Raw genomic sequence first — 17,194 nt, 5'->3', positions numbered from 1 at the left:
TGAATGTACAAATGTGCTTTACACAATTGATGTATGTATAGATTGTGATAAGAGTTGTATGAGCCCCTAATAAAACGATTAAAAATATATTATGGAATACTAATTGGGTAAAGCGATCTGTCTTGGAAGAAGATGGCCAGAGTATTCCTAGGAGACAAGGATGATGATCCTGTCTTACATGCATTGGACATGTTGTCAGGGGAGCCCAGTGCCTGGAAAATAACTTCGTGCTTGGTAAATTGGAAGGGCAGCTAAAAAGAGGAAGACCTTGGACAAGATGGATTGTCACAGTGGCCTCAACCGTGGACGCAAGCAGAGGAAGAGTCGTGAGGATTGTGCAGGACCAGGCAGTGTTGAGTTCTCTTGTACACAGAGACACCGAGGGTCGAAACTGACCCGATGACCCCTAACAACAACAGGGATAACAAGTAGCATTGTTGTTGCTTATGGTGGTGGTGGTAGGTGGTGTCAAGTCAGTTCCACCTCACAGCAAGCCTGTACAACAAAACAATACTGTGAGATCCTGCATCATCCTTATAAACACTGCCTGAGCCCATTGTGACAGCCACTGTGTCAACCCATCTCAACGATTTTCCTCTACCAAGCCGAGTGTCCCTCTCTAGGGACGGTTTTCTCCTGATAACTTGTCCAAAGTACGTGAGATAAAGTTTTGCCACTTGCTTCTGAGGAGAATTCTCACTATATCTCTTCCAAGACCAATTTGTTTGTTCTTCTGGTACTTAAGGAAAACAGCTTCATGTTGTCCCATGACACTGTTGTGGAGTTTGAGCCCTCGACCCTGTGGTTATCAGTCTAATGCTTATCCAGCGGTGCCACCAGGGCTCCAGTGAGGTCATACAGATGTTGTATCATTGACTCCCTCTAAGATTAATGAGTCTTTTACTATGTTGGGTGATATGAATACTAGTAAGTAGTCTCTTGTCGCAGAAATTGTCAAAAGAGACACTGGATGTGCTGGTCAAGACTGTCTTCTTAAGTGTATTTCGAAACCTCTATATAGTGTCCCCAAGCGATAAACTGGTATTCTGTAGCTAAAAATAAAACCAAAATCCCCAGGGTTAACCATTCTCCTCTTTGAGAGTTTCCTGCTTGTGAAGCCAATCAGGACTTGCTCTGTGGTCTAAAGCAAGGATGATTAGCACACCGGAGCCCAGGAGAGCTCATTTATGTGCAGATTGCTGCCCCCCAAACACCTCCAGACTGTGATTCAGTGGGTAAGGGCTCATCAATCTGCATAATTATCTATCATCATATGATCTTTGAATGCATTTTGGCAATCACTCTTTTGGCGGATCAATGAGACCTTGGAACAGCATGACTTAAGTAGTGTTTGTAGGTGCTATTGCATTTTTTCCCTGGGTTATAGTGACTCCTTTGTGACATAATAAATAGAATTGCATCATAGGACTTCCTAGGCAGTACTTTATTTTTTATATATTTTATTTGAATACCTTTATTGACATACAAGGAGCCCTGGTGGTGTCATGGTTCCTTGGGCAGATAACTGCAAGGTCAGTAGTTTGAAACCACCAGTCGCTCCACAGAAAAAAGACAGGGCTTTCAACTCCCATAAAGAGTTACAGCCTTAGATCCACTATAGTCAAAGGCAACAGTCCCGACTAGGAGGCAGACCATTGTAATCTTTATTATGCTGGCTTGAACATGATACTTGGCCAATTGACCTCCCTGAATTTGTACTGGGTGACCGCATCTCTTAGTTGTTCCATGACAAAAATTTCTTCCCTGGTTTTTTGTATGTTGATGGGGGCCTTCTCCCACTGAATCTTGGTATTTCTGTCTTGATGCTAATATGATCTTATCCTTACCACCTTTAAAAAAAAAAAAAAAAGAGTTACAGCCGCTGAAGCTTACAGGGACAGTTCTAACCTGTCCTGTAGGGTTGCTGTGAGTTGGCACTGACTCCCTGGCAGTGAGTTTGGTTTGGGTTCTTATTGACACATCATTCATTGATTTTAATATATTGGAAAGAGCTGTGCGATCATCATCACAATCAATTTTAGAACATTTTCTTCATTCTGGTACTCATTATTATTAGCACCCCATTTACCCCAACCTCCTCTATCATAACCCCAGGAAATGGTAAACCTAGTTATAATCTCACAGATATACCTATCCTGGATTTCATATAAAGAAAATCACATAAACCCCTGCCCCCAACAACAATATAAAACACAGAAAAACCTCAAGCCAAAGTAAACAAAATAATAACACTAGAGCAAATTAAAAATAGATCAAAAGGAAAAACAAGTGATGAGGTGTCAAATTTTAGCTAAGGATATATGTATTTTTTCAATTTCCAATGTACTCTTTCTGAGGTCAAGGCTATGGTCACCCCTGGTCAACGATCTGAGAGAATTCATTGGAGGGTTAACTCACATGGGGACTCTGCAAATGAATTTTGGGCTTCTACTGTCATCCATACCCTTCTGCAAACTGGGTACTCAGAATTTAAGCTCAAATACAATTTGCTCCTCCGAGCTTGTATTTTATTGTTTATTATCCTTATCTCACACAGGCTGATGTGCTTCTGTGTGAACTTAGCTGACATTTCAGTTAATTGGCTGCTTATTTTAAGACAGTGGTTTTCAACTTTCCTAATGCCATGACCCTTTAATACAGTTCCTCATGTGGTGATCCCCCCAACCATAAAATTATTTTCATTGCTACTTCTTAACTGTAATTTTGCTACTGTTATGAATCAGGGGACCCCTGTGAAAAGGTCACTCAACCTCCAATGGGGTCGCAACCCACAGGTTGAGAACTGCTGTTTTAAGACAAGATTTTTAAGAACCCAGATACTATTCTTTCTGATAGCCAGGCACCATCTGATTTCTTCACCACACTTTGCTCTAGCACAGTGGTTCTCAATCTTCCTAATGCAGTGACCCTTTAATACAGTTCTTCATGTTGTGGTGACCCCCAACCATAAAATTATTTTCATTGCTTCTTAAGAACTATAATTTTGCTAGTCATGAATCGTAATGTAAATATATGATATGCAGGATGTATATTCATTGTTACAAATTGAACATAATTAAAGCATAGTGATGAATCAAACAAACAATATGTAATTATATATTATGAAATATTTATTTGCAATGACAAATCAATGAAATTTTGTCTTGAAGCATGATGTAGAATGGGTAACAGTCTTTATGCCCTTATGTGGGCAGATCTGCATGTGGCCGACCCGCCTGGAGACGGATAGGGGAACGGTGTCTCAGTTCCTAAGACCATTGGAAATGTGTGTTTTCTGATGGTCTTAGGCGACCCCTGTGCAAGGGTCATTTGACCTTCAAAGGGGTCGCGACCCACAGGGTGAGAATCACTGCTTTAGTGCCTCCATCTTCAGTAGTCCCCAGTGATGAGGGTAAATATCAAGCAGAGCCACATCTTAAGAACTGATTGTTCTTAGGTTAGGGCTTACAGTTAAGTGCAAGATAAAAATCAACTCATATTTCTAAGCTTCAGATATATCCATGTTAGTGTCAGTATATCAACTTTCTGAGAGATAATGTAAGTAACCTCCATAGGGCCTTAGGTAATTCTAATAATAGCATAATTAAACTAGCCAATTGCACAGGATTTAAAATACTTTTGATATAAGGGGGATATTCATATATATTCACATATAGGAAAGCTTTTTAGACTAAAATACACGGGATGCACACTTAAACATATTAAAAAACTAAAGTGATTGAATCTTGTTTAAGAAAACAATGAGGGTTTGACCCAGGGCACAAAATTCAATAACCTTTTGTTCACTATGTCAGAAATATGTGGGAAACAGATTTCTCCCAAGTTGTCTCCCCCAAATATATGTTAGACTTAGGACACTGCTTGCAGCTAATGGTAAATGATTGTTAAGTTACCTCCCTGAAGGCATTCAGTTGCCAGACTACTGTCTGGTCCCACCACAGGTAGGGCCTGCTCCCTGCTGTTAAGGACAATGGGCTACTTCTCCCTAAAGGCTTGTGACCATCAGTCTGGTCCCTGTGGATGAGGTGTACACCCTACTGATAATGGTTTCTATAGTGAGCCAGAGAACAGGTCAAACCTGCTCAGTGACATCCAAAGTTAGGCAGCCATCCTGAATCAAGGATCCACCCATCTTGTCACATGTGTGCCCCCAATACCTCCCTTTCTATTGGGTGTATATCCCTAGATTGTCCCCCTCTCATTGCTGTATTATCTAAAGTACAACCCCTTCCTGTGACGTATGTCTTTACCTGTAATTAGGGGGCTTCTACACCCCCTCAGATATAAAAGCCTTGGTTAGCAATAAGATTCCCCATGGTCTCTCTTCAGCTCCCTCTCCTCTCCAGTCCTCTCTCCCCTGTTCCCTTTCCCCTTCCTTCTCCTCCCCCTCTCTCCTGCCCTCTGGTCTCCTATCTCCACGTGCACCACCAAGCCGGCTGAGGTGAGCATGCTACCATGACATGTGTCTGACTCTATTATTTCAATCTCTCTTTTATCTCTCATGCTCTTTTGAAATGAATATATATATACAGTTGTGCCTCTCGAACCCACGATTAGTTGTGGGGCGCTGGCCTTCCCCCCACAGAAATACATCCGCAAAACTAAGACATTTCATTTAAAAGCTAAGAAAACATGGAAGTGGGAAATATATGGTAGTCTTAAATGGCATATTATTGGGTAACCTCAAAAGCAGGAGGTTTAACCTGGAGTCTAATAATTTCCAAATCCTGTAGTAGCAATCCTCCCCTTTTCTGTCACTAAGGAGTTACAGCTTTACATCCAAAGGAGTATATCAGTTCCTTTCGTTTAAGGTTAAAGTCATGTTCACATAGTGGGTTTTCTGACTTACATTCTTCTGATGTGCCCTATGTGGTGTGCTGTACACCTTGAGAAGACAAATTCTAAAATCCAGGTAGCCTGGAGTATAGGGCCTAGGTCACTGAGGGCTGAAGAGAAACTTGGTTAAAAATGCCAAGTCTTCACACCATAACCAAAAAGCAACTCTGTTTTTTTCAGAATCCAACTAGAAAAAGAACTTTAATGATATTAGAAGATATATAAGTTTGGTAGTTACATAATCTGTTGTCAGTTCGAGAGTATTAAGAGTGAAGGGGTGGAATTTAGCCTGTCAATCAGGTCGCAGTTTGATGATCTCAGTTGGAGGTGCTTAGGAGATAAATAGCTTGCTGCAGGCGGAACACACCTTCACTCCCTGTGAGACAGTAATGATGAAGAGCCTGATGGAGCTATGCTGATGCTACCAGAGCCTTGGGCCTATAGGAGCCACCTGGAGACCGACGCCAGTGCTGAGATGCTTTTACCGCCACTGGTTCCACAAGACTTTCTACCCACTGGCTTATGATCTTCCTGCATTTGGCATCATTGCATGTGTTTTATGAGTCTGAATAGGAGTTTACATATTGGTATCTGACATATGGGCTAATATCGGACTTATGGACTTGATCTGGACTAGGCCGGGATGTTTTCTCAATATTCAATTGCTCTTCTATATAAAGCTCTTTCTTATACGCAGATGAGTGTTTATGAATTTGTTTCTCTAGTCTAGCCAGACTAATACAATAAGGGAAACAATTTATGACTCTGAGGTGAAGAAGGGTTTTATATCAAGACTCATAGTTAATTATTTTAAAAAGGGAAATTAATTCTCTCTAGATAGTGAGATTTACTTTTCTCTAGTAGTCTCTTAATGTAGTGATTACATTAGGTGGTTTTCTGATAGGAACCTAATCTTTTAGTCCTAAAATAAATTGAATTTGGTTGTGCTTTGTTATTATTTCCATGTCTTTTTGGATTTATTTTGCTGATATTTGGAAGTGTTATTTTTATGGTTTTTAAATGAATGTTGTAGTCTTACGAATTAGTTGGAGAGTAAAATTGGAAACATTGTTTCCTCAGATTTTTGTTGAATTTACCAGTAAAGTCATATGGACCTGGAGTTTTCTGGTTAAAGAATTAAAAAATTTTGATTCAAATGATTTTTATTGGTCATGAAACTCACCAGGTATTACATTTATTGAGTCAGTTTTGATAAATTTTGTTTCCTAGTAATGTTTTCATTTCATCTAAACTTTCAAATTCACTGGTGCAAACACTGATGAAAATATCCTTATTTTCTTTGTAATGTTTGCAATATTCTTATTAATTATGCTCCTTTTTTCCCACTAATTTTTTCTCAAGGAGATTTCCCGGGGGAGGGTATAGCATAGGGGGAAGTGGGGGAAAGGATCAGGGGAGCCAACAAACCCAGGGACAAGGGTAAAACATGTGATCTAAAATCAATGGCAAGGATGGTATAGAATGCCTGGTGGGGTGTGATCAAGTGCAATGTAGCTGAGAGGAATTGCTGAGAGCCGATGAAAGCTGAGCGTGATAGTGGGACAGGAGGAAAGTAAAAGGAAATGGAGGAAAGAACTAGGAGGGAAAGGACATTTATAGAGGTATAAATATGGGCATGTACATATGTAAATATACTTATATAGATAAGGATATAGGTCTATGTACATATACTTATATGTTAAAGATTAAGGTAGCAGACAGACATTGGGCCTCTACTCAAGTCCTCCCTCAATGCAAGAATACTTTATTCTGATAATCTGGCATTCTGTGATGCTCACCCTCCTGACATTATTGCTGAAGACAAAATGGGTGCATAAGCAGATGTGATGAAAAAAGCTGATGGTGTGCGTCTATTAAAAGATCTAGCATCTGGGGTCTTAAAGACCCCAGTTAAACAAGCGACCATCTAGCTGGGAAGCAACTAAGCCTACATGGAAGAAGCACACTCGCCTGTGTGATCATGAGGTGTCGACAGGATCAGATATCAGGCATCAGAAGACTCAAAACAATCAAATAGATGAGAACAAGGGGGGCCGGAGTGGAGACCCAAAGCCCAAAGCCCATCTGTAGATATCACAGAAGGGTCACAAGGAAGGGACCAGCCATCCAGGGTGCTGTATAACACCAACAAAGCATACAACATTCCTCTAGTTCTTTAATGCTTCCTATCATGACCCCATTTCTACCTTACAAATCTGACTAGACCAGAGCATGTACACTGGTACAGATAAGAGCTCTCAACACATGGAATCCAGGACAGATAAACCTGTGGGCTATGAAAAGACTGTTCTCCAGTGCGTCTCCCCCAAATATATAGATGTCAGACCTAGGACACTGCTTGCAACTAATGGTAAATGGTTGTCAAGTCATCTCCTTAAGGGTTGTCAGCCATCTAGAGCAATCAGACTGTACAGTCCGCCCCACCCTAAGTAGGGCCCACTCCTTTCTGATGAGGATAGTACTAGATTGTTTCCCTGAAGGAGAGTCCAGGGAGGTCAAGCCCACTTAAAGGTGACCAAGGTTAGGCCGCCATCCGGAATCTAGGGTCCACCCTTGTCACATATATACCTTTGGTCCCTCCCCTTCCTATTGTGTGAACACCCCTCGTTTATTCCCTTGCTGTTATGCTTATGCCTATTGTACAACCCCTTCCTGTGATGCCTGTCTTTACCTGTAATTAGAGGGCATGCACATCCCCAAAGATAGATAAGCCTTGATTAGCAATAAATCGTTCTCTTGCCCTCTCGCTCACTCCTGCCCTCTTGGCTCCCTCCTCCACATGTACCACCAAGAGGAGTTGAAGTGAGCATGCTACCATGAAGTGTGTCTGACCTCATTATGTTACTCTCTTTCCTATCTCTCTATGACTTTACTTTAATCTCTCTCTCTCTGTCTCTCTCTAACCATCCAGTTGAGCCTACTGAACCTGTGATTAGTTGTGGGGGACTGGCTTCCCCCACAAACCCGCTCAGGAACAGTAATGGGAATAGTGAAACCACGGGGGGATGAGGAAGGTGGGTGGGGTAAAGGGGGATCTGATTGCAATGATTGACGTATAACGCACCCTACCCCCAGGGTGACGAACAGCAAATAGAAACATGGGTGAAGGCAGATGCGGACGGTGTAAGATAAAAATAATAATTCACAATTTATCAAGAGTTCATGAAGGTGGGAAGGTGTGGGAGGGAGGAAAAAAAAGAGGCGCTAATACCAAGGGCTCAAGTAGAAAGAAAATGTTTTGAAAAGAATGATGGCAACATATGTGCAAATGTGATTGATACCATGGATGTATGGATTGCGATAAGAGCTGTAAGTGCCCCCAATATAATGATTTATTAAAATAAAAATTTAAAAAGATTGCAAGTTTGTTGTGAGAAACTTAGAAGTTACCAGAAATTATTAAAAAAAAAAAAAAAAGCAAATGAAAATCCTGTTATTGCACCATTGAAAGACCACTTGCTACTTTTATCATATGGGCATATCTTCCTCTCAAATGTGTGTGTGCTTAACATGAGTGAGATTATATGCACACACATACAGACATAATTCTGTAGTTTCGTTTTTGCATTTGATGTTACTAGGAATGTAAAACTTATGTTTTGAATGAGTAGTCTTTTGCTGGGGACATCCATAATTTACTCATCTTCTTTTCTATTTCTGTTTTTAACTATTGCAATCTTGACCTCTACACTCCGCATCCCTATTCATAATACTTGTCAATATATGGCATATTATATATTTTGTTTATTGGTTGATTGGCTGACTATTTCAGTCTTATAAAATGTAAGCTCCAAAACATAGACTTTTTAAAGTACTCTGTCTCCCCAACTCCATTCCAATTGCCCAGAACAATGTAAATATTATATATATATTTTTAATTTTAAAAATCATTTTATAATATTATATTTTTAAAAATGCAAGTGTTTATCAACCGAGCGAATGAATGAACACTGCAGTGGGCATATTTGTGCCCGTACCTTTTGTTACCTCACAGATTTTCTAATTTAAGATTGATTGTAGAAGCATAATCAACTACCAGTAGATATAGACCCTTAAAAGCTTTTGATAATAATTCCTGTTTTATCATGTCTTTTCCTGCATAGAGTATTGTTATTGTTTTTATTAATTTGATGCATAAAACAATGTTTGCGTTAATTTGAATTCTTCTTAATATTAATAAGTGGAACATCAGAACTCTCTGTTCTCCTTTCAAAGGACCCTGGTGACTCAACAGTCCTTGGCTAATGGGTGGGGTGTTGGCATCCAGCCAGTCTATGGGTATGGCAGTGAGCTTCCCTAGATTTACCACCGGAGGAATCACGGGGGGAAGTTCCACTCTGCCCTACAGGGTTGCTGTGAGTCAGAATCAACAGCCCTTTAACCATATAAATGGGTTAATAATGCCCTGTGATTTACTTCCTTACCAGTGTTTAGCAATGATCAGGTTATGTGTGTGTCTTGAACGACTGGATGCAGACATGTATTGTTAACCTGTCAGGAGAGGTTCAGGACAGGCCATTTGTTACCAGATGTGTGTCTTTAACGACTGGATGCAGACATGTATTGTTAACCTGTTAGGAGAGGTTGAGGACAGGCCATTTGTTACCAGATGTAAAGCTTTGACCTTTCCAGTCAAAGAAGCCTGAGCGGTTGGTTGTAACCTGCCCTTACCTTTGTCTCTCTTGTCTTTCTCCTTGGACTACTAAGCAGGGTCTAAAGGTGACACCAATCTGGCACCTCTCTTTGAAACGTCTAGGTCTGTGAGCTATATTGGTTGGCTATATTCTCTCCTGCTCACTTGTGTTTGGCATGAAGGCCTCCCACCGAGAACAATAACAAATTTTAAATGTGTGCAGTGTTTTGTGCGTTCCTGTAGCCAGCCACTCGGTGGGGTAGAAAAGGCACAGCCCGAGGGTTGAAATTTCCTCCATGACTTGGGCTCCTCCGAGTTTCTTTCCCAAACAGACAGCATCCATCCTCGAGTGCTCCTCTTCCATGTTCAGCCACGCCATACCACGTTTCTTCAGCGACTGCCGGTCTCACGCAGAGCAGCAGCCGAAGTCCCCCGATGGCCGATGAGTCATCACGAAATCCGGCCCTGTTACCTTTCTGACTTCATCCTTTTCAGCTCTCCCACACTGAGCTCTGGTCACGCCGAGCTCCTTGCTATTTCTAGAACACTAGGATCTGGGTGCCTTTTCTCTGTGCCCTCTGTCTGCTCCCTCACCCCCACTGCTCCCTGACCGTATCCAGTCACAAGGGCCAGTCTCCACCCCATGGGTTTCTCTCTACCCTGTGGACAGCTCCTATCTCTCCGCTCCACTCTCTCTTCTCCTGCCTTACTTTGCCTGCACTGCTCTCACCATATGATAAGGGGATGTTTTGATACCATTGCCTCTGCCTTCTAGAAAGTACGCTCCAGGGATATTTTGCCCGTTCATTTACAGCCAGGCCAGGAGGAATGCCTGGCACACAATTGTGTGGAATGGAATCTAGGAGCCCTGGGAGCGTAGTGGTTATGCATTGGGCTGCTAACCACACGGTCAGCAGTTCAAAACCACTAGCCGCTCCGTGGGAGACAGATAAGGGCCTTCTACTCTGGTGCAGAGTTGTAGCCTCGCAAACCCACAGGGCTCTGCTAGTCGGTATTTACTCCATGCCAGTGAGTTTGGAATTTGGAGGCGTGAAATAAAATTTGACAAAGAAAATTCTTTTGTACAAATCAAGAAAAGGAGACACGGAAAACTACAATTTATGAATTCTTAACGTAACACATGGAGTTGGTTTAAGTCTTGGGGCTCGGATCCAGGTCTCCTCCAGCCCAGGCGGTTTTTATATTGGCCAGGGTCTCAACGGTGACTTCCTGCTTTTCTCCTGATCAACAGCTGACTCTTCATGCACTGTTCTTGCTTAGGCGTCCTTTGTCAGAACCTGGGCAGCCCGCATTTCCCAAAGGCCCAAATAAAATTAAATCACAACTGCCCGCCCCCCTTCTGTGGGGGAAAGGCCAGCCCCCCACAACTAATAGTGGGTTCGATAGGCGCAATTGTACGGTTGAGATAGCTAAAGATTATAATAAAGTCATAGAGAGCATGAGAGATAGAGGAGGGATCGAAATGATGGAATCAGACCCATTTCCTGGTAGCATGCTCCCCTCAGCCTGCTTGGTGGTCCATGTGGAAATGGGAGACCAGAGGGCAGGAGAGAGGGGGAGGGGAAGGAGGACAAGGGGAAAGGGAACAGGGGAGAGAGGACCAGGTGGGAGAGAGGGGAGAGCCGAGCTTTCTTTATTGCTAACCAAGGCTTATAGATCTTTGAGGAACATGCAAGCCTCCTAATTACAGGTAAAGGCATACATCACAGGAAGGGGTTGCACTATAGGTTATACAGCAGTGAGAGGAGGCGATCTCATGATATACATGCAATAAGAAGGGGAGGGATTGGGGGCACACATGTGACAAGAAGGGCGGATCTTAGATCCAGGATGGCAGTCTAACTGGATGACACTGAGTAGGTTTGACCTGTTCTCTGGCTCTCCATGGAAACCATTATCAGTAGGGCATAAACCCCACCTACGAGGACCCCACCTACGGGGACCAGACTGGTGTCTGAAAGCCTTTAGGGAGAAGTAGCCCATTGTCCTTAACAGCAGGGAGCGGGCCCTGCCTGTGGTGGGACCAGACTGTAGTGTGGCAATGGAATGCCTTCAGGGAGGATGTCTCTAAGCATCTGACCCCCCACCATATGCTGGCAAATAACCTGTAATGTTTGGCATGTCTTTTGGGGGAGACAAAGCTGGGGAAAAGTCTCTTTATAGTCCCACACCCTTCTTTTAAACTAAGCTTTTATTGTACCCTAAAATGACCACTTTCAAATCAGTGTATCATTATTCTGGTCTCACCTTGAAGTGATGTGCTTAAAATACCTTTAAAATAGCACTGTGAAGAAATTCCTTTTATATTAAGGTTATCAACCTGCCTTGAAATACATGCTCCAGCTTTCTTTGCTGTATCTCCGCTGACCCCAGAGGTCTCCCTTGCTGTGCCTTCTTCTCAGCTTCCTCCTTCTCTACCTGGATGACTGCTCAGCCCTTCCCTGGGGACCTGGCTCCACTGCCTTGTCCCTTGGGAAGCCCCCATGGCTACTTTTCTTCCTTGTAGCTCACAGTCCAATGCATAGCCAGTAGGCCACCAGGGCTCCTTGAATACTGGGGACAGGGTGTGGGGAGTAGGAACCTAGAAAGCTAGCAACTCACACTCAGCTACACTAGGACAGGCCTGATGTAGACAAACTACATGTATGGCTGCTTGGTCCTCACAACCACATCAAAAACTAAAAAACAAATCCACCACCATGGAGTTGGTTGGAACCTACAGTGGCCCCTTCAATAGGATAGAACTGTCCCATAGGGTTTCCAAGGTTATAAATCATCATGGAAGCTGACTGCCCCCATCTTTCTCCTGTTGAGCGGCTGATGGGTTCGAACCGCCTACTTTTCTGGTGAGCAGCTGAGCACGTCACCATCGGGCCACTACTCCTGCATACTCTTTGTGTCTTTCAAGAAATGGACATTCAGAGAGATTTAGCTTTTTGCAGTAAAGGGTGCAGGAGCAAGAACAAACCCTGGTCAGAATCCTGAGGTCAGCTTCCTGTTGGGCTGTCTTCAGGGTTCAGAGCGGGGAGGCGAGACTCCTTCCTTCTGCCTCTCGGCCATCTGCACTGACTTGCACATTTCAGTGAGACTGTTAGGGTGGGCTTTAATGAGTCACCTGACATGAAGATCTCAGGCTTCCCCCCCTCTTTCTAATGAGTAAGTGACTGATAAATCATTCCTTGAATACTTGAATTCATGGGGGCAAAATGATAAAGTTCTGGTCAAGACTGACCTCTTTCCAGGAGCAAGGGAATCCCCATGAGACCTGAGACACCATGCTATTTCCAAAGGCAGTAGCAGACACTTGTTCTGTTCGTCCAAGAATAAAGAGCTGATGTGCCGGGTGGTACCCTCGTCCATCACTGGTGCCCAGTTGTTTTCTGTGAAAGGAGGACCAGACTTCAGTTCTCAGTGAGGTCTCCGTGGGAAATCCCTCATCAGGCTGCAGAGCGCGCATGCACACCAGGACTTCGGGTGAGGTCCTATTCAGCTGCTGTTCTTCAGTCTGGTGTTCACCCCAGTATCTCCTTGATCTGCATACAGAAAATCTCACCACCTCCTCTCATTATAATTCAGCAAAGGCCGAGCTATTTCTTTTCTTCTATTCATTTCTCTCATGCTTTAAGCATCCATCCCCTGGTTGAAGAGGCCTTCCCTGACATACTTTGGAAGCTCTCTCCTCCCGTCTACTCCACACAGGCCTCCCTAGCTCAGAGCTTTGGCCCTGGGCAGTAACAGTATGGGACTCTTAGCAATACAGATTCTTGAACCTTACTCCAGATGTACCTAATGAGAGACTCTTGAGTTGGAGCTCAGGAATATGTTTGAAGAAACCTTCTTGTTGATTTAGCAGCCCTCATGGTGCTGTCCAGTAAGAATTGGATGGGTAACCAACCACACGTTTGGCAGTTCAAACCCACCAGCTGCTCCACAGGAGAAATATGAGGCTGTCTTCTCCTGTAAACATTTACCACCCCAGAAACCCTAGACTGGGCTGCTGTGAGTTGGAGTCAACTCGAAGGCAGCAGCAGGTTTAGGTTTTGTTTTGCTTCTCTGGGTAATTTCGATACGCGCTAAAATCTAAGCGCTGTCAGCTTAGAGTAACTCATTCTCAAATGTCAGAGGTTAGAGAAATGAATCGGCACGATACTATATCAAACCATGGAAGTCAAGTTTCAGCCTTTTGAAGTCCTCTTTTCAGGCATGAGGCCTTATCTGTACAGGAAGATGGAGTCCTTTCTGTGTGGGCATCAGTGCATCTTCTGGAAAAAATCGGAGAGGGACAGGGTTTGGGCGTAATGGATGCCACTCTTTCAGAATGTAGCCGCCAAACCCTGCCCATATGCCTTAGATCTGTAGTGCTGGGGGACTGCCGGTCCCCTAAGGGCTGGCACTGGCTACCTGAGCCACTTTGCCTACTTATGGCATGCCTGAAGTGTGGGAGAATGAATGCCCTTGGGGACAGCTGTCAGTCAGTGACTGACAGGAGGTGGCTTATAAAACCTCCAGCTCTATTACTGGTTGGATTGGGTATCTCTGAGGCAGGCAAGTTCTACTCCGGTTCCCAAAATTCTCCAGTGGGTGTTAGCTCGAGTTACTCAGCCACAGGTGTAACTTGCTTGATAGTGCACATTTTATTGGCTGCCTTCCTCCTGGGCCTCCTTTCCCTAATCCCCTCCTCATCTTTCCTGGGATCACCTCCCACTTGTACTATGCCAATCCTATGCCTTGCGGCGGTCTGCTCCGGGACAATTGGAATGGAGACAATTTCCATATGGTGCAACTGGGACTGCTTTGTTTTCCTGGGTCTCACAAGTTTCCCACCTAGACCTGGTGTGTCTGACAATTCCATCACTCATATTGGTGGAAAGTATTTTGAGGTTTCCTTCTCTGACAGGTTCTTACCTTATGCCTGGTCCGGCATTCACAGGTTTTACTGAATAGGTGGGCTCAGGTCTTTCTGTTTATTCGCATTTGTAATTTCGGGGAGTCATTGTATTTTGCTTTGTAAACGTTCCTAGGTGACTACCCCAATTTGGACCTTCAAATAACGAGAGGCACAGCGAGGTCATTCTGTAGATAGCTCCTTCGTACAGCACCTGTGATGTTATTATTTTTCTTTCTAAAAGAAGAAGAAAACAATGGAATGTTTGAAAGACACCAGCTGCAACTTAAAAATGGAGATGATGAAAATCCGTTTTTCCCCTTCTATAATTAATGATTGGGTCAATCTCAGAAGAAGTTACATTAAAAAGGCATCACTTGGGGCTACACTCAGCATTGAAATATGGTGCCTTGTTACAAAGACAGCCAGGCAAAGGCAGAACTTGGGGAAAATTACGCAATAGAAGTCGAGGGTAAGAGATCAGGGCACAGAATGACGTGGGCTGATGGATGGCACATGGCCGGGACTCAATCAATAGGAGCCCTGGTAGTAGAGTGCATTCTACATTGGGCTACTAACTACTAGATCAGCGGTTCAAAACTACCAGCCTCTGTGTGGGAGGAAAAAGAGGTTTTCTATTCTCATACAGATTTATGTTCTCAGAAACCCACAGGCACAGCTTTACTTTGTGCTGTGGGGTCACTTACTAGGAGTCAAAATGGACTCAGTGGCAGTGAGTTTTTGGTGTCTGTAACTGACCTAGTAAGATAGATGATGTGTTGTTTTGAAGATGATTTCAGACAAAGGTTTCCTGAGATTCCCTTTAAGACGGTTGCTTATATATGCCAAGACCCGTCATGGGTGCCTGAATGAAGTCACCGGCACAGCGATTGGTTTGGGTGCGCAGGATCCACCGGAGGAGGAACGGGTCCTGTTTCTGCAGATTCCCTTTGCTCTAGGGACGCTGCCTGCTGCTCTCCTCTCATTAGAGAGGCAGGGAAGTGGACCTCTGGGCGGCGGGAGTGCAAGTAACAACCAAAAGGAGGCTCGACGATGAAGTGAACGGTTTCTGGATGGGGATAGTAGCCATTTGCACAGAAAGGATCATGGAGACTCTACAGTGTACGCAGTGCACGTGATGAACCCAGCAGATAAGTGACATCTCTGGCGCTAGTTGGCGGATGTAGACAGTAGTCATAGAATCTCAGGAATGTCCAGCGAAATAGAGGAAAGAAAAGAGGATGCTGTAAAAGAAAAAAAAAAAGTTATGACAGGAGCAACATTGGGGGTCTGAGAAGGTTTCCCTGAGGAAATTATTAGGATCTGGAATAGAGGGAGGAGCTGTACATGGAATTTATGGAATGGCTGCTATCTCTGATTCCATTTCAGTATTTCTGTCTAATTACTTGCTAATTTGACTGCATAATAAATATATCAGGCACACATTTCTGGTTACCTTGTGCTAAGTATGCACTTGGCTCTAATTCTGCCAAGTGAATGGCAACAATTTTTTGATTAAAAATTGGCACGATAAGCATTTATTTTCTGTTGTCTCGAGAAGGAATCTCATCATTCTCCAGTCTGCTATATTCAAAGTGAAATTACCCCTGTCCATCTCGTCATGTGTACATCTGAAACATTGTCCATATTTCCCTCTCATTTTCTTTTTTGTCTCTTAGCACGCTGAACATTGTTCCATATTTTTTATTTAATTTTTGGAAATTGTAGGGAAACTTCATTGGCTTTCAATGGCATTGAATCAATAGATTGATTCAATGAAATTCGGGTAATTTCAGATAATTTCTAAGTACCATTGACGGCAAAGACATAGACACAGCACCATCATTAAAGGAGAAGAAGATAAATGGTGGCTTCTAAGAGTCAGGAAAACAGCTTTTTTACAGTCCATTTCACTAAGTGTTTAGAATGTGTATTACCTGATTAATCAATGTGTCATGAACCATAACACTGTCAATGCATTTTCACTGTTCAGCACAGGGAGGGCAGCGAGAGAAGATTGGAGTTATTGACGGTTCTGTATGCTATGGAGTAGAACATTATCAGCTGTTAATGATTGAAGTAGCTGTTGGGTACCATTTGGGAAGGAGAACATCAGTATTATGGGAATACAGAAAGGGATATATAAAATTGGTCCCTCTGATTCACAGCAATTGCTTTGACAGACTAAATTTGGTCTCATAAAACAGTTCTTGATTCCCAGTGAGCTGTTGCTTTTGGGAAATGCCATCCCCGGGTGGCACAAATGATTTGTTCTCTGCTATGGAAAGGCTTGCAGTTTGAACTCTTCCAGAGGCAGCATGGATGAAGACCTGGTGACTGACTTTGATAAAGACTGCAGAAAGCTCAGCGTTGCTGCCATAACTGACTTTACAAGGTTCTCTCTCTGATAACAGGACTATTCACATCCCTCAACTCTGACCAGAGGGCATTCACCGGAGGCCTTATCCATGTGGACCCTACAAATAGATTTTGGGCTCTCACTGTCATCTATAGCCTCTGTCAACCAGGTGTTCACAACTTAAGCTCTGATACCATTCTCTCCTTTAGATTTGGATTATATTATTTACAGTCCTTGGATCACACAGACTGGTGTGCTTCTTCCATGTGGATTTAGTTGATGACTCACATACATGGCTACTTGTTTGAAGACAAGCCTTGTGTGTTAGACAGGGTTCTCTAGAGAGATAAAACCAAATTCCTGATAATATAATATATTTGTTTATAAAGATAATTAGATATATAACGAGAAATGAACT

General features: G+C 43.2%; 2 protein-coding genes across 2 annotated transcripts in view; both read left to right on the top strand.

The window, feature by feature from the left end:
* Positions 1 to 17,194, top strand: part of ST8SIA6 (ST8 alpha-N-acetyl-neuraminide alpha-2,8-sialyltransferase 6) — a 190,099-nt gene that overhangs the window by 44,510 nt on the left and 128,395 nt on the right. The window lies entirely within an intron of this gene.
* The window catches only part of LOC115873993 (thymosin beta-10-like), a 24,364-nt gene continuing 21,989 nt past the window's right edge, over positions 14,820 to 17,194 (top strand). The window contains exon 1 of the mRNA XM_045285577.1: positions 14,820 to 14,889. Within this exon, the coding sequence (XP_045141512.1) occupies positions 14,820 to 14,889 (70 nt within the window). The remainder of the gene's footprint in view (positions 14,890 to 17,194) is intronic.

This window comes from Echinops telfairi, unplaced genomic scaffold (genome assembly GCF_000313985.2).
Source record: "Echinops telfairi isolate 266 unplaced genomic scaffold, ASM31398v2 ScPeMD7_7473;HRSCAF=8511, whole genome shotgun sequence".
Taxonomy (NCBI): domain Eukaryota; kingdom Metazoa; phylum Chordata; class Mammalia; order Afrosoricida; family Tenrecidae; genus Echinops; species Echinops telfairi.
Note: the sequence above shows the minus strand (reverse complement) of the source record. Positions and strands in the feature narration are given on the sequence as shown.